The 25,728-nt window shown below is 35.6% G+C and overlaps 1 protein-coding gene across 2 annotated transcripts in view; it reads left to right on the top strand.

Annotated features, from left to right (window-relative positions):
• PLXDC2 (plexin domain containing 2) overlaps positions 1–25,728 on the top strand; it is a 448,342-nt gene that overhangs the window by 365,216 nt on the left and 57,398 nt on the right. For both annotated transcript variants that reach the window (XM_045463293.1, XM_045463292.1), the window contains exons 10-12: positions 10,067–10,127; positions 18,764–18,914; positions 19,891–19,929. In XM_045463293.1, coding sequence (XP_045319249.1) covers positions 10,067–10,127; positions 18,764–18,914; positions 19,891–19,929 — 251 coding nt within the window. The remainder of the gene's footprint in view (positions 1–10,066; positions 10,128–18,763; positions 18,915–19,890; positions 19,930–25,728) is intronic.

Below are 25,728 nucleotides of genomic sequence, written 5' to 3' on the forward strand. Positions count from 1 at the left end.
CACCTCTCTGCAAATTTTAGCATCCTAAGTAAAATTCTGAAGCTATTTATATATCAAAAGTTAAATTAGGATAAAGACCTTTTCTTTCTTTCTTTCTTTCTTTTTTTTTTTTAATGAGTCAATTGGCTCATCAATGGGATTTCTAGTTCCTTGCCAGAGTCTAATTTTGCTATCTTGCCAGAACATGGGTGACTTGATCCATGCATCGTTGATGTTCCTAAGGAAGACAGACAACTCTGAAAGACCAGGAGGCCATTAATCTGAGCACCATGGAATAAAAATTTGTTGGCGAAAGGATAGCATTTTACAGAAGCACAGCACGCCTAAGCCCCCAAGACTTTATGTTCCTTTTCCCGAGCCAACAACAAAGTAAAAGTCACTGCTCTTTCTGTCCACCTTTATGCATTTGAAAGTGCCATTTAAGTATAACATTTGGTATGAAGTCAAGAAGATTTTTAAAAGGGCGTCAAAAATTGGAATCCTTGAAACATCCAGGAGTTTTATTTGTGACTATTGGCTTCAGTGGCTCACAGCCAGGAGGAGCAAGCTTTTTTTCTTTCCCTCAAGATTCAGCTCTCACTTCTGTTGTACCAAGATAGCAAAGTTGAATGTTTGGCAAGGAATTTTAAATTCTGAAAAAATTCATGCATCCTGAAGGGATTTCTCCTCTTTTTTTTTAAGAAGCTAAAAACGAAGTGGCTGAAGAAGCTGGGTCAGGACTTGGAGAATATCCTATAGATTTTCAATTATATATTAGATTACAGTGTCTTTTTTTCTTTCCCAATAAACACTTTTGACCAGGGCTAGGTTCCATGGAGGGTAAAAAAAAGCATAAAATAGCTTACGTTTTTTAGGCACCTGCTATGTCAAACACCAGAAGAGTGCTTCATCCATATTATCCCATTTAATTCTTGCGAAACACAAGGAAGGTTGATTTCACAGAAACCAAATCTCTGGGAATTACTTGCCATGGCTCACAGTCAAGGTCAGAGTCAAGCCCTGAACCCAGTTTTGTGTATGCGGTTCTAAAACTCGTGCTCTTTCCACTAAATAATATAACCATAACTTTTTGCAGTATTCAAATGCAAGTCATTGTGAGGAGTGTTGCCAGGTTAGGGTGAGTACCTGACAGTGTGTGAAAACGTGTCAACTATTAACTTGCTCCGACACTGTCGGTAACCTCAACTTTCCTCCCCTGTTTTTCCCCATTATAGCCATTGTAAATGAAACAATGTTGCTGGGGGTTTTTTCTGGCAGTGTCTCAGCACGTTGAAAATGATTAATCAAGTTATTAATTATTAATATTCAAGTCGAGAGACTCCATTGCTCTTAGCGCCAGGATTCAGAAAGAGAGTTTAGTAAGGCAAAGGAAGTTCTCGTTTCTAATGTGATACAATGTGCTGTGCTCCCAGTTTTTTCGGGATGTGCTAGTATGATGTCCAGATACAAGATCCCAAAGTTGCACATTTAGTTGGGTGGAATATACCATTGTCTTTTTAAATGGAATACGTACATTCTAAAAGCTGTAAAATTATTGATTTCACGGTTGGAAATAATTACCAAGAAATACAATCTTTCTTTTCTAAAATAAAAATCACATGACATCTTATTCGTGCATATGTCATTTGAGGAAACAAATTGAAACTATTTGTCTTAATAGCCTTCCTTCAATTACCATTTCTCAGCCTCAGATTATCATTTATCTTCTTTAAAGAGTGATGGTATTTCCAAAGGAGTTGAAAATCTTTCATAAATAAGGAGCCAAACTGTTAAAACGTGTTTTTGGCCAGACTCAGATTAATTGCCAGAGCCGTATTTAAGATCAATCAATGAAGAAATATTGCCTTCATGGTGCTGGGATAACAAGTTTGATCTTAAATGTCAATAACCCCTGGTAAGCTGAAGACTTCATCTTTAACTGTGTAACCTTTACTGGATAACAAATGTGTCATCAGGCAAGGTGCTCTAACCTTGATTGCATTTGGGAAAAGGAACCAGGCACTTCCTTCAGGAGGCAGCATGGGTTAGATCTCATAGAAGGGAAAACACCAAGGAAACCCCACTGGCTACTCTCCTCTTCAAATCCTAGAGCAGGCTTCTGAAACTGACCATGTGCACAGATGCTCTAGGACTATCGATGTCTGCTTTCATTTAGTAATATGTACTAATCCCAGGGTTTTAAAAAGAGGAATACCTCCAGTAGCCTGCAATTTCCACCCCGCTCAGAAAGTTGACCCATTTAACTCTACACATTAACCCTAAGATACCCTTTGGGTTTTAGCGGATTTTTGTCATTCTTCAGTAAAAGCATTACTGTTAAACTTTCCAAAATTATGACGTATATTGCTTTGTATCTCTAATGAGGGTTGTTATGAGTCTCGGCCATTTACTAATTCTTCTGTAATCTGGTGGCTGCCTTGTTTTTGCCTCTTAATCAAGCTACAAGTTGACTTCTCATTTTACTTTGCAGTTCTATAGGAAACACACAAAGCAGGAAGCAATTTACGATTTGACAGTCTCCCAAAGCTTCACTTTCTAGCGTACTAACTTCTCCTTGCCTCTTCAACTGCACAGTGCATTGTTGATTAGAAGTGGTGAGAGTAACCATTTTGTGTTGTTTCTGATCTTGAGAAGAAAGCATTCAGGCTTTCATCATTATGTGTGATGTTAGCTATAGATTATTCATAGATATTCTGTACTATTTAGGAGTACAGAATTTTAGAACCCAAGAATCAAAACCCACAGAATTAAAATAATGAAAACATAGCCAAATAATAAATTTATTCCATAGTTCAAAGATATATATTAATGCAATTAATAGCGCTAGTAGCAAAAATCATTTGCTCATCTTGGAAAATGACGGGAAAAATATTTGATAAAATCCAATATTTCTTTCCTAAGTAAAAAAACGGACTGACATAAAAGGATGAGTATTAATACAATAATAAATATTATTTCACAACCATGAAAAAAATATACTGAACATTGAAGCCCAGAGACATTCCAGTTCAGATAAAGAAGAAAGCAAAGATGTGACTGTTACTATTTTGTAATAGAACTCTACATTTCTGGTTAATGCACAGAGAAAAGAAACATAAATATAAGACATGGCTATTGGAAAGGGGAAGCAACATTATTATCTGTAAATAAAGGTACCAGTTACACAATAAGTACACAGAAATCAATAACTTTCCATGTCAGAAATAACCATTTAGAAAATGCAATGATTAAAGCCCTTTAACAGTAGCAAAAATAGATAAAATAATTACTAACAAATTTAAAATGTAGTCCCTGTATAAGGAAAAAAAATAAGTTTGATGAGGCACTTAAAAGAACACCTGAAAAAACATTTTAATGGATGGAAAGCTAGAATGTAGTAAGATGTCAATTATTTCCATATTCTTCCAAATTCACAATAGGACTGTTATTTGGAATATGAGACTGTGATTGTAAAAATCACAGAGAAGAATAAATGAGTGAAACTACTCAAGAAATAATATAAATAAGATCAATGATGGAAGAGTTACACTACTAGGTGTTAATCATGATATAAAACCATAATGATGAAATCATTATAGGAATTGTACAAGAAAGAACAAAGCAATCGATGGAAAGGTATACCATTTCAGAAGTAGACATTAGCATATGAGTTTATTATGTGAGAAAATGTGCAGTTCCAAACAATGGATAAAGATCTAGTCAACAAATGATCCTGGGACTCTCAGCCACCCCTATTAATAAAATTTGTATATTTGGATGTGGTTCTTTATACCATGTATCAAAATAAATTGAGAATAGATTAGAGAACTAAAGCTAAGGAATGAAATAAATAATGGACTAACTAAAAGAGAGTATGGCAAACTTTACTTAATGCCAAGTAAAGTAGTAAGGCCTTTCTGACCCTAAAAGCAAAGAAAGAAATCTCACAAGGAAAGGTTGAAAAGCAAACATTGCAATGTAAAAAAAAAAAAAAAATCATATTTAGAATAGGAAGGTGAATAACAGACGGGCAATATATTTAACAGAGTTTACTGCTCTCAGTTCATAGAAATCCTGTAAAAAAAAAAAAACAAATGAATAACATCAAATAAAAGAGGGAAAATAAATGAATATACTGTTCAAAAATTTAGAAATACATATAGCCAGTAAACATGTTTTAAAAGTTTATCCTCACCTGTAATGGAAGAAATGCTCACTAAAGTAAGATATATCATTTTTAATTTATCAAATTGCAGAAAGGATGATGATGAATATTTTTATAAGGTTTAAAATGACATGTGTATTCTCATATGTAGGTTGAATAAATTTTTCATAAAGCCATATGATGGAGTATATGCTGTCATTAAAAATAAACTCTCAAGGGATATTTACAGACATGGAAAAATGCCCAGATTCTGTTATTACTGTGGAAAAGCAAGCTATCACATGTTATGATTCCAATTTGATTAATACATAGGTGTAAGTAAATATATATTCAATAAAGACTGGGTGGGAAATAAATTAATGATAATTTAGCATTGGATAACACCTACTTTGCCACATGTATGAAAGACAAGATTATGGATATTAGATATCAGACAGGACTTGAACCCAGTTTTCCATCTGAAACTCCTCTACAAAACAAAATGTCTGCATTTTGTGGATCGCTATTCTTATTGGCATTGGATTATGGTCCTGAGCTGCCCCTAATATCAAGAGCTTTTATTAAAGGACAACAAACTCCACATTCTTGCATATTAGAATGATGTAAAATTTCATAATTTGCCTTATGATACTGTCTCTGTAATAGATTGATTACTGTGTAGTTAGATTCATCTGTCATTCCCAGAGCTCTATGCAATGAGTGGTTCAGGCATGAAAATTCTGGAAAATTTTAAGATCAAGTTTCTCAATTTTAGGAGAAGTGGTTTTAGAAGTGAAATCATCCCTCTCATGCTTGAGGCAATTGGGAACGACAAGAATGACCCATATGGGATATAAAATATGATTTTTTTTACTATTTTTTTATTGAGAATAATTATTATAATCAACATTTTCAATTTTTATGACCTAGTTTTCCAATTAAAGTTTTTAGTATTTCAAAATAAAATAATTTCCCCATCTCTTACAGCTCCATACTACCTATCACCTATTTTATTTATCTAAATGATAAAATGTCTTATTAGTTATAACCATATAATTATAAGCTGAAATTATAAGCTGAAATGTTTCTGCCTTTTTAAAGCAACTTTCCATGTTTTGAGGCTGGAGTATCATTTTTTACACTTTTGAAGACTGTGGCAAGAAAATTTATTAAATGTACAATTGAATTTTCCATTAAGATAGCACACTCTGTTAAATACACATAAAGCTGCAAGGATCCTTCAAATCATGAGACACCTTGATGAGGCATTTGCTCTAGTTTTCAGATCTTTATTTTACAGATCCTTATTCTTATATAATAATCTAGAACAGAGGCCAGCAAACTACAGAAAGTGGGCCAAATTTGACCCACTTCCTGTTTTTATAAATAAAGTTTTATTGGAACACAGCCACACCCATTCTTTAGGAATTTGTGGCTGCTTTTGAGCTACAAGGCAGAGGGAAGCTGGTAGAACAGAAACTGTATATAGCCTGCAAAGCCTAACATATTTACTCTCTGGTGCTTTTTCAAGAGAACATTCACTGACTCCTGATCTAGAAAGTGACTCCTAACCGTCTTAAGATTCTGTGAAGTTTCTTTCCTAAATTCTCTTTCGCACATGTTTCATCTCAGTGGTGAAAAGGCACACGTTTAACTGTGCAGTAAGAGATGCGCTTCATTCTCAGCCTTTCTGTATACATTCTCACACTTACTCTATTTCCTTTGCCTGAATGTATTACCCTTGCAAAATGAGTCATATTTCTGAAACCCTTTCTATAGAACTGAGATGAATTAAAGATGAGATTTACACTTTAATCTCTTGATTGGTTACCAAGGCAGGAGAGTATTGTGTGTTTTCTAGGCTGCCTTATTTAATGGGGTTCACTTAACACGGTTCCTGGGTCCTTTGAAATCAGCACCCCATTGAAACTGTGTGGAGAATAGTACAATCAATTTGAAGTGCAGGTCTCTATCAATTTGTTTTAGAATTAAGTAACGCTGAGAAGAAAGGAATAACTTGAAAATAAAAACATTGGAAACCCATCATAGTTAGGAGCTCAGACTTTATTGAAATCAGTTTTGGGGGAATATTTGCAAAACCACGTCATCTCTATTTATAAATATTGGATAAAGATTTGACCCATGTTTGAGAGCAACTTAGATGTTCTCTCATAAGATTCTGTAATACTAATTCCCAAAGGTGATGATGAAGGACTTTAAGTATACAACACATTTCACATTGATGTGGGACACAGAATTAACTCCTAAACATTTTCCAAAATGCTGACTCTAAAATGAGAATCTCACTTACTCATTTTCAACAATTGTCGACCTTGCTGCATGTTTACTTCAAAAACATATAGGGGGATTAAAAACAGCTGATATTTGCTAAATGTTGACTATGTACCAAACACTACTTTTAGCCCATACATAACCTCCCTTACCTCATTTTACAGATGAGGAAACAAGCTTAGATAGGAAAAATAACGTGCCTAAGGTCTCATTCCTGTTTTGTGCCCAAGCCACCACTCTAACTCAAGCAGTTTGACTCCAACCCCTCTTTGACCCATGTACCCCTGAAGTCTAAAATGAACTAAAAGCAGCCAACTGGAGTGTAAGAATAGACACTGGTGCTTGATTTTGGGGGAGGGCCCTGAGAAAGGGTTGCTAACTCTTCTGAGTGGGAAAAAAAGAGATGCTTCTTAGAAGCGATAAGCTTAAGTTGAATTGGATTTACTAATTAGAGACAAAGAAGGTATTCCAGACATAAGTAGTAACATATTCAAAGGCAGAGCGATGAAAGAACACAGCACATTCAGGCAGGGGCACCAAGGGGCATGAGAACAGGTTGTAGAGGATGGGCGGGAGGGTAAGAAGGGGCCTGCCATATCAACATTTCATACAGGAAGTCCACGGTTGTGAAATTTCAGCGTAGTAAGCATCACCTGGGGTGCTCATTTGCAATGAAAATTGCTGGACCCAAACTGCCAGAGAATCTTATTCTGCTACATTGAGGAATTTGCTTTCAACAGGAATTCCAGGTGATTCCAGGGTAGGAGAGAGCCCCTTTGCGAACACTGTTAAGAATGTCAGGAAATCAATACGCTGGAGCATGATATGGTTAATATCATTGGATTTTAGAAAAAACAACGCAGCGGCTCAGTGGAGAGAGGAAGGTGTTCTTAAAAGGGATATTTAGGTTTTGGGCTTTTTTTTTAAGAATTCAGAGATAATGTAAGGGTGGTTTTCTTAGTGATTTGTAACAAACACACACATGCCCACATACACATATAATATACCCTTTTGTTTATATAATTGCTTGTGGATGCAATATAGATTACGAGGTTCGACAAACTACTAAGAAGTCAGCGTCCATTTGTGCTCATTTTTAAGGCACTGCAAGTTACAAAACTGCATGGGCTTTTCAAGTCAAATGTTTTTGTGTTTTGCCGTTCTCAGTCCTTCGTACCCTAGCGATTAGTAAACTGCAGATCAGTTAATAGGGAATCAATTGTGAATCAATGAATGAATTTCTTAACTGAATCGTATATTTTCAGTAGGACCTAATTTCACACAATATAACTGGGGGCTTAGTTAATAAATCAAGCAAAATGCAGTGTTCCTGTACTTTTCCTGGGATTAATTTAACAATTTAAAGGACTACTTACTTAAGATGAAATTTCAGTTGACCTGTAACTTAAGATCTGGTAGTGCCTAGTTAGTATATAAGGTAAAAGTTATTAATTCCCACTGGCTTTGAATACATCTAGAATAGGTAAGTGAATACATTGTAAAAATTATCTATTCCATTTGCTTACTTATAGCTCTCAAAATGGCTTGTGATCAGGTGACTCCCAAAATATGTTTTTTTAGAAAATCAATAATCCCCATTGCAAAAGAGAATGTCAATACGCGTTTCAATATTTAAACAAACGTGAAAGAAAAAAGGAGAAGAAGGACAGTCATCTAATTCGTCTGGAATTAAACAGACTCCAAATGTCAAATCTCTTTGGGTAACCGGAGATGGCCTTGACCAACAAGGGATTCTCAAACTTGGGATGGCAGATCACACACTGATGTTTATTCCACACTTAAGCTTATTCAACACAGATGGTAGGCATAAAATAGCTGAGCTCTAATGGGTCGTGTCTGGGCAAAATGATAGATATGGTCTTCTTTGTTGACAGAGATGTTTTCACATTCCACTTGAATTAAATTATGCTCATCCATGCCATGGTACATAATCTCTGGCAAGGATTCTTAGAAAAAGTCATCATGTGAACTCATCGCAAAGCAAGTGAAAAAAAAAGTTGCAGAATAGTACTATAAGAAAATATGACAAAAGTTAAATGCTGTCCATTTATTTTGAAAAATGTATAAGTATGTATGTTAATATTTATCAATAGGGATTCATGTATGTTATATATAAATAGATAGATATTGAAATTCAGGGGTTATGCAAATCCTTAATTTTAACAGACTAGCAAAAATACTTTGAATTTCTAATATGAAAAGAAATTATGTCTTAGATATACTGGGTATGATTTTATATGATACCAATCCTAGCTTTCAAATGTTCACAATCAAGTTTGGTAAATAATACATAAGCACATGAAATTTTATATAAAGGGGAAAAGTTAAATAATAAAAGTAAAATGTGATCACGGCAATTTTGAAGCTTTATCAGAATGGGCACCAGATAGTAATTTCTGGGTCTTAAAAAAAAAAAACAAATGGACAAAGAGGGCAGAAAATCATTCCAGTCAAGGAAGACAGTAGGAGTGAACAAAATCTTATTAACCCGGTGCTTGCTGAAATCGACCTTTTAGAGAAGACCTAATTGGAGTGTTTTTAGGAGTTCCCAAGAACATATTCAGGTCCACTGATTCAATGGAAGGACTCACAAAACTCTGAAGAGCTGTTATATTCAAGGTTCCCATTTGTTATAACAAAAGGATACAGATTAAAATCAATACAGGTGAAAGACACATAGGGTAGAGTCCACAAGAGACCAGGGACAAGCTTCTGGTTGCCTTCTCCCAGTGGAGTTGCACAGAAGGCACTTAATTCCCCCAGCAGCAATTTGTGAAAACACACACCCAAGTGTTGCCAACCAAGAAAGCCTACCCATGCTTTGGTGTCGAGGGTTTTTACAGAGGTCGGTCACGCAGGTATGAATTTCTTTGTGACTCTTCTCATCTCTAGTCTCTAGCCCCTCCACGAGGTCATGTTGATACAGCATGGCCCCAGTCTCCAGGTGAATCAAAACAGACACAAATCATATTGTTAGAATAAACTATCTTGCATAATCCAAGACCCACTATATACAAAGACACTCTTATCAGGTGGGATATTCCAAGGGCTTAGAGGTTTTCTCCCAGGAGCCAGACAAGGGCCAGTTCTTTCTTTGGAATGTGAGAGTTTCAACACCCCAAACCTGCTGAGTTAATCCTTTACTGCACAGTAGAGAGTTGGCATGACTGTGGGTTTTAAATTTAAAAAAAAAAAAATGTTTTTAGAGAAAACAGATAAAAAGACCTGAAATCCTAAAAAATGATGCCTGCAAAAAACTTGTGTATAACCATTGGTTTTGATGATGAGAAAAAGAAAATATGAGTGAAAAGAAAACTAACCTCATAGAATAGCAATTGGTTTTACCTTTGCTTGGGACCCAGGTGTTCTGCACAGAGTAGTGGGCATCAGTGGAGTAATTTGCTGCCATGAGTGATCCTAATTGCACAACTACCTGAGGAACGAGTCCTTACTCACCACCCTGTAAATACCTCACTGCTACTCCAGTTAACAGTTCTATAGAAGAAAGTTCATGTTAATGCTAAACTGAAAATTGGAGAATTAACTAACTTGCCAATCTTTTTCTTTTAATTTCTGCCCTGCACTCCGCACCCCATATTTTCTTTTCTGAACACTGCGTCCTCTCCAAAGATGTTCCAGTGGATTTGACCGCCATCGGCAGGACTGGGTGGACAGTGGATGCCCTGAAGAGGTACATGTGCTTTATAACCACAGGATTCCTGAGACCAAGCTGTCCTATAGGGTTGCTACATCTTAATGAAAATGGCATCTAATTTAACAAAGATATCCAGCAATTGTTGGGTCCTTAATATATGCCACACATTGGGCTTATCTCTTTACATGTATTATCTCGATTGATTCTCCTACCCTTCCTGTGACAAGGGAGCTCCCTTCCTGGGAGCTGTTATTGCCCCCATATTACCAAGGGGAGAAGAGGGACGGGTGAGGGAAGGGGGTGGGGAGGGAAGCCCTGAGGGAACAGAGTTAGGTGTGTGGCTAGGAAATAGAACCAGAATTTGAATCTCACAAGCAAAAGGCAGTTCTCTTAAACACTTGAAGCTTTTCTAAGATCTCGGAAGCCATTGTTAATCTTTTTTGCTCAAATAACAAAACCGATGGTATGGAGGAAAAGACCGATTGCAGCAAATTGATGTAATATAAGTTGGAAATGGTATAACATGGAAACAGTAACTCCAAGGGAAGCCTGCTAGAGACAGTGATGCAATGAAACGATTCAAGCAAGTGCATGCAATTGCAGAAACAATTTTATCCTGTTCATAATTTCCTAGTGAATTGCATTTACATTGTCATTTCAGGTCCTATAAAGATATCCTATCAGGTTGACAGAGAAAAGTACTTGTTTTTTCTCCCTGCGTTAAGTGTTAGAGTGTGAATTTTGAATGAAGATTATTAGCAATTATACATGTTTTCTCATTCAGGAAAGCAAATCATGTCAAAGTGCTCTCTTTAAACCGTTAGGGGACCAATGGTTACTAAAGCCTTTCTTAAAAATTAAGGTTTTATAATGATGTCTTATAAATATCTTGAGACAAACATCTTTGAGAATATACTTGAATTTTAAGTGCCGTATTGCCAACACAGCCTTCATCAACTCTTTGACATTCATTTGGGGGATTATAGTGATATACACTAATCTATCTACTTCACTTCACTTACAGAGCAACATCATTCAAAATGAAAATAGATTCCCGGAGCCATGGTTGTATTTTCCAATTGATGTTTCTTTCATGTAGTCACATTTGCCTCCATGAAAACATGGCAGTTGAATAGCTGTAGTTGTGCAAAGATCAAAAGTGTAATTCAGGCATCTTACTTTTCTTGCCCACCATGAACCAAAGAAATAGGAAGAATCCATCTTATTTTAAACACCCCTGAATATATCCTAAGTATGTTTTGTGGAATGTGCTGAGCACTGAAATTACAAAAATTTTAAAAATGACCCCCTATTCCCAAGTATCTCAGAGTCAAGTACATTTTTTAATATCCAGTGTTTCCTTTCAATTATGTAATTAAATTATCATTTACATTACATTAATTACATACATTTAATTATGGTGAGCAATCCTGTCCTTCTTTTACCGGTGAGTAAACAAAGCCACCAACTACAGTCCATCTTCTGTGCCTAAAACTAGAGTTAAATCTGTCTGATCCTATGAGATAAATTTACTCCATAAGTACAAATCCTAATATGAGCACTTACTATGTACTGTTCTAAGCACCAATAATGTAAAAATGGAAGAAGTGTGTCCAACAGCTAGTTAGACCACTGAACCAAGGACTGCTTTTAGAGAATGACCTGGGTAGAGAGTAACTGTAAGGACATGGTCTTGTTAAGTAACATAAGAGAAGCCTTGCTTGAAGAGGAGATATTCAAGATGATGCCTGAAGGTTAACAGAGCTAAGAAGAGGAGAGGTGAGAGATGAGACTGGCGAGGTCAGCAGACCCCCAAGTGTAACAAGTTGAAGGAGTTTAGGCTTTATGCTAAAGGCAAGGGAAGTATGGAGGGTCCTCAAAAAATTAAGAATAGAACTACCATGTGATCCAGCAATTTCACTTCTGGGTATTTATCCAAAGAAAATGGAAACACTAACTCAAAAAGATAATAGCACCCCATGCTCATTGCAGCATTATTTACAATAGCTAAGACATGGAAACAACCTAAGTGTCCATCAGTGGATGAATGGATAAAGAAAATGTGGCATATACGTATGAATACACACACACACACACACACACACACACACACACACACACACACACTGGAATATGATTTAGCCATAAAGAAAGAAGGAAATCTTGCCATCTGTGACAATATGGATAGAACTTGAGGGCATTATGCTAAGTGAAATAAGTCAGAAAAGGCAAATACTATATGATCTCACTTATATGTGGAATCAAAACAAAACAAAAACCAAAGGAAAAAAAAAACCATCGTGGATAGAAAACAGATTGATGGTTGAGTGGATGAAATTGGAGAAGGGGCCCCAAAGATACAAACTTCCAGTTATAAAATAAATACACCCTGAGGAAGTCATGTACAGTATGGTGACTTCAGTTAATAATACTCTATTGAGCATTTGAAAATGCCAAGAGAATAAATCTTAAAAATTCTCATCACAACAACAACAAAAGTTTGTAATTATATGTGGCAACAGATATTAACTAGACTTATTGTGGTGATCATTTCACAACATATAGAAATATTAAATCATTATGGTCTACACCTGAAACTAATATAATGCTATATGTATATATTATACCTCCATTAAAAAATAATGGCAAGGGAAAGGATTTTAATCAGGCCTTTTTGGAAGAATCACCCTAGCTATGGGGCGAATGATAACTTGAAGCAGGAGGCTGATAAATTGACTGTAGCTATAACCCAGCCAAAGATGCTGATGATCTGGCCTAAATCAGTGGGAAGGGTCATGGTGACCACAGCTGGGGTGATGGAAGGATCCAAAGGTGGTTGGGTGAATGGAAATGAGGACTGTGAACGTGTTTTAAAATTCTTGTTATCCTTTGCTTTTAGAATATCTTTTTAACGTTTTATAACATTAATGTACCTTTGAAAAACAGTAAGAAAATGAATACCCAGGATCATGCTACCCAATTTATGAACTAGATTATCCGTGACTAGGAAGCTGGTTGTCTGTTCTGCTCCATTGCATCTGTGCCCTTCCCTATTAAAAATAAATAAAGCTATTTGGAATCTTTAACTTATCACTCAGAATTTTGTTTTATAACACTTATCCCTGTTGGTGCCCATGATGGTGATCTATTCACTTTTATAACTATATATTCCATGGTATTAATATGTCATTCATTCACTTACCAAATATTTATTGGGTGCCCATGATGTCACGGGCACTTTTTTAGGTACTGGAATGGAATGGTAAAAAAATAGTCTGACAAAACAAAACACCAAATTCTGCCTTCCTGAAGCTTATATTCTCACAATCATGTTTTCTTCACTCAGTCTTATGTACATTTGTTTCAAGATTTTTCCTCTGACAAAAGCGCCTTGTGCGTGTCTCCTAAGTCAAATGTACACAAGTTTCTCTAATATTCCCAAAAGTGGAATCGCTGAATGGGAGTCAGACAAATGTTCAAATTTGAAAGATAATGCCAATTTTTTCCAGTGTGTCCATGTACACGACCAGCACGACGCTGGAACTCTTACAGGTCCCCATTATTTCATGGTCGCTACGATCCTGATTTTGTCGGACTTCTTCATTTCTGCACATCTACTCGCTATCTAATTTGGTATCTTATTGGGAACTCCATTTGTCTTTCACCAATTATCAGCGAAGTTGAATCTATTTTCATATTCTTTTTGGCTTCTGTGTTTCTTCTTCTGTCTTTCCTCTTCCGTGAAATTCCTGTTCATGACTTTTTGTCATTTTTCTATTGAGTAATTATCTTTTTCTTTTTATTCTAGACCATAGGTCTCCATTGATTATATGTAACAGACATAATACATCTGATATATAACCCCCTTATAAAATTATCTTACTAATTTAAAAAATACATATCAAGATTCTTGGTGGCTCTCTACTTAAACAATCTTACCACCTATAAATAAAAAAATTTTGCTTATTACTTTTTATACCTTTTTACTTTATTCCTTTTTTACTTATTCTTTATACCTTTTTACTTATTTCTGCTGTGTTACTGCTCTAGCTAGTATCTCTAGGTATATATATCTTCCCCAGATTTTGGATTCTCTTCATTTTCTTCATTATTTTATTTAGTTAACATCTATTCTCAATCTAAAGTGTCAAATTAGTCAGTCTTTTATTTTATTGTTAGTTTCTGGGTATATGTATCTTGTTTAAAAAGCCCTCTCCTACCAAATTTCATAGTCATTTTTCGTGCATTTTTCTCTTAAATATCTTAAAGCTTTATCTTTTTTTTACATCGAAGTCTTTATTCTGTTTGGAATCGGTATCTATGTATGATATACAATGGGAATCCAATTTTGTGAGGAGCTTTCCCCTTTATAGATAATTTCAAGCACTGTGTGTTGAATAGTCCTTCCTTTTGGCAATTTCTTGCCAAGCCACCTCTTTCCTAGTTTCTACATAACCAGGGAGTTGGCTTCTGGGCTCTCTTCTTCTAATCCTCAATTTGTCAATACCCTAACTAATGTCATGGTGTCTTAATTATCATCATCTTATAGAAATCTTGCTATCTATAGGAAAAGTCTTACTTTTTCTTCTTCACAAGTATTTTGACTATTAGGGGACTTTTGTTCTTCAAATAAATTTAGACTCAGTATGTCCAGATCTGTAATCAATCAACATGTTAATATGTTTATTGGATTTACATTGAATTATGAATTATGGCACATTTCCAATTTGTGAAAAGTTTTAAAATTTATTTTATTGTTGACCTCGAATTATTGATTCAATTATTGTCAGAAAGCATATTCTGTATGATACTGATTCTTTAATATTGGTTGGAACTTGTTCATGGAATAGTACATGGACAATTTGTACAAATTATCTGTGTGTTCTCTAGAAGAATGTGTTTTCTAACCGATCAGGCATCAAGTTTACTAAGTACTTTTCAATCAGACTTTTCTCCATCCTCTTTATTTTTATCTTCTGAACTCTTTAGAGATAAAGTTACCTTCTTATCACTTCCTTACATCTTTTAACCTCTTCTTTTATATCATCTATCTTTTTATTTCTCTGTGTTGCATCCTGGGGAGTTTCTTCAGATCAGTTTGCCAGTTTATTAAATCTGTCTTCATCTTTTTTGATCCACTATTTAACATATCCATTGAAGTAGTCATTGCAAAAAATGTATTTTTCATTTCTAAAATTTAAATTTTACATTTTATTAAATCTGCCAAGACATTTTTATTGTCTATATTACTAGTTAATTTTTAAACTTTACCTTTCATTCCTTAAAATATTTCATATATGATTTTTTGTCTATCTTCTATTGAATGATCACAATACCTAAAGATTTTCATAGTTTAAATACATTGCTCATTGTTTTTGTTAACTTTGTCAGAGTGTGCTTCTTCTTTTTGTGTTTCTGTTTGTGTCCTTTAATTAGAATTGCATTTTTATTCGATTTTATTCCATGGGAATCCCTAGGACCTAAATAGATGGTACTTTCTACCAAAGAATGTTTGATGATGAGAACCTGAGAGTTTTAGGGGATATCATATGTCCCTATTTAATATGTGAGGAGAGGTTTAGATTTATCTCCCCCATCTACTGCTGGCACAAGACTTGATCTCCTTGGAGAAATATTTTATTTCTGACATGTTTTGCCCTATAGGCAAAGTCTAGTCTTTTACTTTGTCTAATGTATATTACTCCTACTCCATTGCACACAGCTTTTGCTTTATTTTGTTTTGGGGGAGAGACAATAGAAAGGTACTCTTGGAGATTTTCTTTGTGTCCTGCAAATCCTAGTAATGCCTTAAAATTCGTATTTTATCCAGAATCTCCTTGTTTTATAGAAGGAAGACCATTTAGAGTCCATAGTCTGCCTTTAGTGGTCTGAGCAAAACAATTCCAGGATGTTACCTTAAATATCAGGGTGTTTACTAATAGTATTCTTTTACAATAGAAACACAGGAGGAGAATAATATGTGGCAAGTTCCATTTCAGTCTTATTGAGTTGGAGATGTCTGTGATATCCACATGCATATGTTAAGTCAATAGATGAATATTGGGGTCAGAAATCCAAGAGAGACATATGTAATGTTGGTATGGATTTATGTAAATTAATATAAAGATGTGAATTGAAATCATGGGTGTGGTGGAAATTGCTAGTGAGAATGCATATAGCAAAGAGATTAGCCAAGAAAGATCCAGGGGCGCCTGGGTGGCGCAGTCGGTTAAGCGTCCGACTTCAGCCAGGTCACGATCTCGCAGTCCGTGAGTTCGAGCCCCGCGTCAGGCTCTGGGCTGATGGCTCAGAGCCTGGAGCCTGTTTCCGATTCTGTGTCTCCCTCTCTCTCTGCCCCTACCCCGTTCATGCTCTGTCTCTCTCTGTCCCAAAAATAAACGTTGAAAAAAAAAAATTTAAAAAAAAAAAAGAAAGATCCATAAGAACTACCAACACACGACAGACAGGGAGACAGAAGTAAAAGGAAATAAAGGAGTTGTTAGAAACCTTTCAGAAGACTGGTGAGGATAAATGTCACAGAACCCTGGGAAGTGGACAGGTGTGCCCCTTGCTATGAGATATCAAGAATATAGAAAATTTCATGCATAAGAAGATATTAGGACCACCAACATGAGAAGTTTCCAGTAAGTTGTATTGAGTAAAAACAAGATTTTTACAAGTGGGGAAAGTGGGAGTCTGCGGAGACCAGGACAGACCAATCTCTCTGGAAAGATGACTGAATGGAGGGGAAAGTGGGGAAATGTCAGGGTGTGTTGTAGAGAAGGAGGACTGAGTTGTTAAAGTAAGATTGGACATGCTTGAGTGTGCTTAAGCTCTAATGGGAACAAGGCAGTGGAAAACTCAAGATTGTAAACATTGAAGAGAAAGGATTGTATTAAATGAGCAAGTTCACAATGCCTGAGAAAAGTGGGCTGAGTTGGGCCACAGTAGAGGTTGAGAGAATAGCTATAAATACGGAGCCTCTTCCATTATAACAGAAAGGAAGAGGGGTAGGTCAGTACAGATTCGAGCAAGAATGCTGATTTGTAAAGAAATGTAGAGAATTCTTGCTTATGATTCCTATCAAAGAAATAAAAGGTGAGCCCATGGAGTAAGATTGGGACAGGCATTATAGTTTTTGGTAGAGTGGAGTGGGTTTGAAATTGATACAGAGGACAATGGGAGAAGAGACCAGCAAAGTAGGACAGAGTTGCCAGGCAGCACGGAAGGCCTACTGAGGTGGTGGGAGGTAAATTTATGGAGCTCCCAGTCAGAGGCTGTGTGATTGTTCTCCAGCTGCTCATGGTTTTGTTGCAGGCAAGGAAAAGGCAGGTTTTGTACTCCATTTAGTATTGGGGTTTTTCTGAAAGGGTGCTGTGGGAAAACAGACAAAGCGGGGCAAGATAAGTGAAGAAATTGAAAAGAGAGGTTGAAGTGATGCAAAAATAGGAGACTGGACTTTGTGCACAGTCAAAAGAGAAGCAGAATCTGAGTGAGCACATACATGGAGAGATTGGAAAGAGGACAACTGGATCTACGATCTCAAAACACAAATATCTCCAACTGCAGATGAGGGCCAGACTGTGGGGGCAAGAACTGATGTGGAGCTAGCAAGGAGATCATTAGGTCACTGGGGCTGAGAAGATGTGGGAACCAACGGTTGAAGATTGAATGACCCCTAGGATATTGGGAATTGCAGTGGAGAAGAAATCTGTATGTCACTCTTTGTAAAAGAGGAAGCCATCTCAGGAACTCTTGCTGAACTAGTAATAAATGCCTTGTATTTCATTAATGACGAGAGAAGTTTAAGAAAGGAATTTATTTTATAATTTTCTAAAGTGGGGTGAGTACCACCCATGTGCAGACTGATTATCTTCTACTTGAGACCCTACCAGAAGGATGACGTCCTTTGGAGAACAAAGAGGTTGAGAGAGCTTCTAAACCATAAACCTAAACCATAAAGCAGCTTCTAAACCATAAAAGTTTGGGTGGTGGAAATGGTTGCTGGTGAATGTTGTAGGATTTATTTTTGTGGGCTATAAATAAAAATAAAATGTATATCTTTTCCTGGTGTCTTAAGTCTCGCTCTGCTAGGGAGAAATAGGCTAAGTGATTACATGAGGGCCATCCAATCTTTTGTTTGGGTGATTTTGAATACTTTGTAATAGAAAACAAAAAATTTAAATACTCATTCAGTGTGTGGTGGATTAGTTTTGAAACAATAAGGGGATACGGAGCATTTTACCAAATTTTTAGAACTTAGCATTATTGGTTTGAAGCGCCTTCTTCACATACCCAAGCATGTTTTAATTCTTATCTGTATGAACATGTTTTTCTTCTTGTATGAACTTCTCCCTCATGACATCATGTCTTTTATATAGAGATTGATATGATTTAGGGCAAGATAAATAGTAGTATGAAAGATTAAGAACAGAAATGATGAAATCCAAATATCTGAAGATGGGAATGCTTTGTTACATCCAATTTTTTCTCATCTTTTATATACTTCGTAAATTACTAAAATCTATAAATATTGTTCTCTATAAAAATAACTTATTCCTCATCTTGATATGAAAGCCCTTAATGCTTCACAGCCCAACTTCTTTGATGTGATTTTCTAAACACATGTGTGATCACTCTTAAATTGTTTTCCTATTTGTTTCTCTTATCAGTCAAAAGAGAAGATGTGTGAGAACACAGAGCCAATGGAAAGTTCTTCTCAAACCACCACAACTATACAAGCAACAACCACAAAATTCAGGGTCTTAACAACCACCAGAAGAGCAGCGACATCCCAGCTGCCCACCAGTCTGCCCACAGAAGGTGCTCTAGATATTTTTGCTTTTTTCTGAAGGAGGGGAAAGTCACTGTATTGACATGTACTGGAGTAGCTCTCTAGAGAGAAAGTTATCTTTTGGCAAACTGGATTTCTAAAGGACTTCTAAAGGGGAAAAGACAAAATTATTACAGAAGAAAAATATGTGCTGGGATTCTTGTAACGTTTGACACCTTTTCTTAAGACTTAGATTTCATTAGTGATCTTGGCTACTTGTCCTCAATAGAAAAGAAATACAGACTTCCTTTTATATCGGTAAATTTTGTCATAACTGAATTCAACATTTCAGTCACAGGAGAGAAAGGCAAAATGCATATAAAATGTCCAGTGATTTCAGATTCTGAAAATAGGTAATTCTATTTATATGCAATTCTAATATTTACCTGAATATAGTTAGTAAAATATGTTGGTCTATAATCTGTAGAGGGACACTGTGTATGTCACAGAAATTGTCTTTGAAAACCATTTCCTCTGTCAGGGAAGACAAAACTACAAGAGAATATTGATGCATGAGACAACTCATTGAGGGAAGAAGGTATATTAGCCAAACTATAACCACTTACTCTAAATGGCGCCACTAGGGAGAAATGTGAGACCAGTTGGCCAAGAGTAGGCTCTGATGGAGAAAAAATAGTCTTACTTATTTATGGTCATAAACCTGGCTTTCGTTTGAATAATAAATTAAACTTGAAACTTTTACTTTTAATTGAAATGTAATTGGATATTAAAAGTTAACTAGAGTAAAGTGATAAAATGAGATGAGGAAGCTGCTAAATCATTTTATTGCTTTTGAAACCAGTGCTGCATTTTAATACATATTGTTTTGGATTGTTATATAGCCTGTGAAGTATTTTTGAGGTTTGAATCCTCCTCTGAGAAAGCATTAGGAGACAATGACTGATCGTCATATTTATGCCCCACTAAAATTTTTTTTGTTACAATAACTTTGAATTTCTCTTCCAGATGATACCAAGATAGCACTACATCTAAAAGATAATGGAGGTAGGAATTGATGCTTTTCTTTTATAAATATTTTCAGATGCTAAGTCATTTCATTCATTTATATATGAGAAAGGATTTGTGGGCTTCTAATACCCAATGAGATTATATCTCACTCCCTGTTGGTATTTAACATGGGGAGAATTCAATGGGTGGTTTGAAAATTGAAATGGTTTCAATGGTAGAATGAAATTCCAATCCTCATATTTGCCTATAAAACTATAGGATACCAATGACCAATTATAACGTGAAAACTTATGCACACACCCTGCTCTCCTTTTTCGTGTACTGTTCCTTGGTTTAATTGTGTATTGAGTATCTACACAGAGCAGATATTGGGTTCAAATGTTTTCTTTTTTTTTTCTCTAAGCTGACTACTCAACATTCTTTATAAATAAAATTAAGAATTAGACCAATATGGAAATATATTTTATAGGCCCTTTTGTCTCTTATGTCAAGCTGGGGACAACAATTAAACATGCAAAAAAGAACTTTTAAGTAGTTGCATACTTCAAGTTTTTCTAAGACAATTTTTAGAGAAACCTATATTGATACTTAAAAATTTGAGGGAGAAAAGTTTTACCAAAATAAGATTGTGAAAGATATTGCCTAAAATTTTTAAAAACAGTTCTTTTTCTATTAAACTATATTAGCTCAGATGTGCTTCTCTATCATAGCTTGCTGGATCTTGATAAAAGAGATTTTTTTTATCAGCAACTGTTTATTCAACTCAGGAAGTGGGGGGGGGGGGGAAGGTGGGGCCTCTTCTTAGCAGCCTCTTTCATGTAAATGTGGCCCTACTGTGACATTGATCTAGACACAGTTTTACTTTTGCAGCCCCAGCTGATTTTGTAAGTCAAAATCCAATGTATACATTCTTAGGGATTTTTTTTAAGTAATTGTAGAGATTAGTTTCTAAATTAGTCCAGGTTAAGTAACAAAAATACATCTATGTTTTCTTAGGTCACTGTATGATAAGATACATACTGTATGCATCTTTAATTTCATATCAATCCATTTGAAAGATAAGCTGCTTAGCCTCTTCATATATGTCATTAGTACATCAATTCTCCATTGTCTTGTGTCTGTATAATAGTGTTTTATTTCATTCATTTCTTACTTATCATAGTATTAATGCTATAAGTGGATAGCTTTACAGATGACCATTTGCCTGTATATACTTGCTAGAAATAAATTAAAATCTCAGCACTTGAAGGGCCTTTAGCAATCCCCCAGTTGAGAATTTCTCAGAACAGGATGCTGTTTAGTTTCATGTGAACAGAAGTCCTAAATTTGGTGTTATGTTATTTTGAGGGAGGGAAGTGGGAGATAAATGAGTTGGAGGAGGAGTTGCCAAGAGGCTTCTGTTGTATTTGTTACATTTAATTATTAATTTGGGTAGTAGTTTCATGTGTGTTTATTATATTATTTCTATGCTGTCTCTTTTCTTTTTAATATTCTAATTATTTAGAATAAATATTCTGTAGTGCTAACAGAAAAAAAACTCCTGTGATCAAATAGGTATGAGATACTCTGGGTAAAAGAAAATGAAAGAGGTTTCTTTGCTAGAGAGCTGTTCAAAACTTTCAATGTTCATTCATTTATTCATTCATTAATTCCTGCTGGATGCCTGCTAATTGGAGGGCATTGTCACAGGCTTGGATCCATGATAAGTGAATGAGATTTAGCTAAATTCCCTGCTTTCGGGGAGCATGTATTCTAAAGAAATTTCAAGATGGCAATAAAGATTTAGTATCTGGCATTTCTCCATTATTTGGTCATAAAACCTTTTTATAAGTTGCATCTCATGGACTTAATGCTTTGCAAAATACACTTTGGGAAGTAGTTCCCTAGAATCTTACCAATTATCCTAAGGAAAATCTTTAGTTTTGTTGAATGCATCAAGGAATCATAAAACTTTGAAGATTTTCTTAAAGCAGTGCATTAGAATACCTTATGATATTGAGAAACCAAGTGGAGTGAATTCCTGATATAAATGTAAGGTTTTTTTTTTTTTTCTTTTCTGTCATACTGGAGAAGTTGACTGATGGATTTTCAGATGATATTTAGATCATTAATATGCAGCCATGAATCCATCAGGACTCCAAAATATCACAATAAGACTTTAACTGTGTCTATATACTGGAATTCTTTCCATGTCTAGGATTGTTTATAGGGCACTTTTTCTTAAAGTACATTTGGAGCAGACCAACCTGGCCAGTATTAAGATAAATGTTCCTTCAAAGCGGTGCTTAAGGGAAATTACACATTACTTTTTATAGCACCTTCATCAAGATAGCATACTTATCATTGTTTTTATCTTACAGAATTTGAAGATGCAGGAAAGATTGCCATTTTAAATCTAACTTGATTAGTTGATTAAACATATTGAGAATAGAATTCAGAATTGTCCAGCCCCTCCACATCCAGGTTAACATTTTTGCAAAATGGAGGTAATAATGAAAAAGGATGCCTAATTTAAGTGTTTTCTCACATTTGTTAATTTTTTTAATGCAAGCTAATAAATTTTTGTAAATTGCTATATATTGTTGCAAAGAAATTTAGCTCATTTTATTTCTTGATTTAATTTAATTGGCTGGTTTTAAGAAGCATTTTAATTTAGAGATCTGTAGTTTTTGATGAAAAAGGGTGACATTTTTCAAAATAGTCAATATGTAGCTAGAAGCCAATGATGCTGGCTTTAGATATTGGATTACTTTGGCTGAGTCTTTCTGGGACATTTCTGTGGGTTAAAATAGTTGATTTTCTAGTGGAATCCACAGCTGACATGATTATACATTCACTTTCCAGGAGATTTTCCTTCATCTTTGATATGAAAGTCTAAAATACTTCTGAGCAGCTGGACACCAAAGGCACACAACAGGGTTTCTCATTCACAGGACCCAAACTGAGTTACAGTCTGCTAAATCACTCTTGATGAATCTTCAATTGTGAATTGAGTTTCCTGCTACATTTAGAGTAAGACTAGGTAGAGCTTCTGGAAGTTTCAAGATAGTTTTGGGTTTAGGAAAGTTTTATTAGCCTTATGGGTTGAGCGGAAATTCTAAGACCTAAGAATAATTTGGAGAAAAGAACATTTAAACAAACCTAAACAAAGAAAATGGTATCTAATGAGCATAGGCCTCCTTAGTAAGGTGTATGACATTGATTGACCATTGTAAGTGATAGAATACAAAAACTCAGAAGAGCGAGTATAAACATGACCTTTTATCTCCAACTATACAACGATCTCCAAATAGTTGGGAGGAAGAGGAGAAGACAAAGAGGAAAAAGAAATATTTGTTGAGTGTTTACTATGTTCCTGGCCCCATTCTACATGCTGTCATTTATTACTTCGTATAATTCACACAACACACCCCTGTGAGTTGTTCCTATTATTATCTTCATTTTTTAGCTGAGAAAACAAAGGTACAGAAAGGTTATATGGCCAGTACGTGGCAGACCGGGGGTATGAGTCTTTTGGGCCTTAATACAGCCTCTCAGTATGGCTGTTCTCTTACAGTCAAACTTCGAACAGGAAATGCCACTCTAAAGTATTTCGCTTACTCCTACTGTATTGTTTTCCCTTTTCTCTAACAACTGATGATACTTGTAAGCATTTGGAAATGGAATTTATTTTCTTTTCCCATGTAATTATGCAGTAGTTTCCATCTTATCCTTTCTATGAAAATCACAACACATCGATTTTCCTGTGTCATTGAGGAGTGTCTGAATCACTGGCATGCATTCTCCAAACTACAGGGCTACGCTGTGTTTATGTTCAAAATCTAATTTAAAATCCTTTCAGCCTTCCTGGTTTCCCCAGAAATTCAGGTTTAATTCACCATCAAGGGGTTTCTAGGATGTATTTTTTAAATGTATGTATTTCTGTGGATAGTGGTTATAAGCATTTAAAATCACATCTTTGGGTTTTCAAATCCTGGCAAAAGCTTATTAGAGGAATACATTTCAAAGGAATGACCTAGCTATATATTAGAGTAGGTACAACTATTAAATGCCTTCTTTGGCATTTGACTAGGTTGCTTCCAAATGACACTCACCACCTAAATAGAAATGTAAATGTCTTCAAGATGCGAACTGGATAAAATTATATCCAGCGCTGAAAAGAGGTTTGCAAGTTGAATCAATGGCAGGGTCTCTTAATTAAGAAGGAAAGCCTTCAACCAGATTCAGCTCATTTTGGCAGATTGAATCGTGCCATTCTGCTACACTGCAGATGTTAAAATTATTGTAAGCTCTAAAATCCTGTGATTTGATTTTATTATTTAAAATGTGCTGACTGAGGGGCGCCTGGGTGACTCAGCCAGTTAAGCATCCCACTCTTGGTTTTGGCTCAGGCCATGATACGGTAGCTTCCTGGGTTTGAGCCCTGCATCAGTCTCTGCACTGGCAAGGTAGAGCCGGTTTGGGATTTTCTCTCTCTCTCTCTCTTTCTCTCTCCCTCTCTCTCGCTCTCTCTCGCTCTCTCGCCCTCTCGCCCTCTCTCTCAGCCCCTTCCCCACTCTCACTATCTCTTTCAAAATATCCAAATATACTTTAGACAATAAATAAATAAAAATAAAATTTGTTGACTGAGATTTCTCCAAGTACCAAAACTGCATTTGTTCTTGGCTCCTCTAAATGTTCTTCTTTTTGATAGAGTGTCTTTTTAAAAACACATTTGAATATAAGTGCTTAGCTGCTAATAGCTTTTAAAGTAACAGCACTCCAGAGAGCACTGATGTGTTACTCAGGTGGTACCGTGCTTCTCATTTCTTCTTATTGCTGGGCATTATACTAAACCTGGATCCTGAAAGGCTGCATCCTTGAGTCAGAAAGGTGGTGTCACCCATCAGAGATGCTGAAATAGCTACATTAAGCGGTTTGCAGAACATGATCAACATGATCAAGTTAATTCTGATACAAATCTGCCAAGTGGTTGATTTCACAAAGCTAAGACAGATACACTTGGAATGAACTACTATGGAATGGCTGGTCTAAATTCTGATTTGGTCGTGTTACTTTCTTACTTCTGAACATACCCCAAGACTTTTCAGCCAAAGATAAAGTGTTACAACATTATTCTGACTTTTCCACTAGAATACTTCTAAGGTTATATTTTTATTACCTAGTCTCTAGTGACAGATCAAGTGTCTAGTGTTTCATTTATCATTCAGTCGAATTGTTTTTTGACTTTAATACATAAATCATCAAAGTGACATATCTTTCATTTCTCTCCCCTCCTTCCCTTGCTATTTTTTTCACCTTCTTCTTTCACATAGATCACAGTCTCATAAGCAAAGGGAAACTGTTATTTCCTCTTGACGGGCTATTGAATATCTATCACTTTCTGTCTCTACGACTGTAAAGTATCTTGACATTTGGTTTTATCTTTTGCTTCGTTTGGCTACTTTCCATGGTAGCACTAACTCTATCCTAAGTATATGTATGCCATAATAGTGAACATTTCTTATACTTCAGAATGTTATTTTGCATATCCCCTAGAATTAAGAGTTGCTTTCATAAAATTTTCTCCAGAGTAGTGGTTCTCAACTTCTTCTGTACCTTGGAATTATCTGATTATTCTCATCTGATTTTATTATTCCAGCTCATAAAAACCCCAGTGGTCACACTGTTCTTCACACCAATTAAATCTGTACCTCTGGAGCTGATTCAGGCATCAATATTTTTTTTTTTTTTTAATTTTTTTTTTTTTTCAACGTTTATTTATTTTTGGGACAGAGAGAGACAGAGCATGAACGGGGGAGGGGCAGAGAGAGAGGGAGACACAGAATCGGAAAC

Source organism: Leopardus geoffroyi, chromosome B4 (assembly GCF_018350155.1).
Source record: "Leopardus geoffroyi isolate Oge1 chromosome B4, O.geoffroyi_Oge1_pat1.0, whole genome shotgun sequence".
Classification (NCBI taxonomy): domain Eukaryota; kingdom Metazoa; phylum Chordata; class Mammalia; order Carnivora; family Felidae; genus Leopardus; species Leopardus geoffroyi.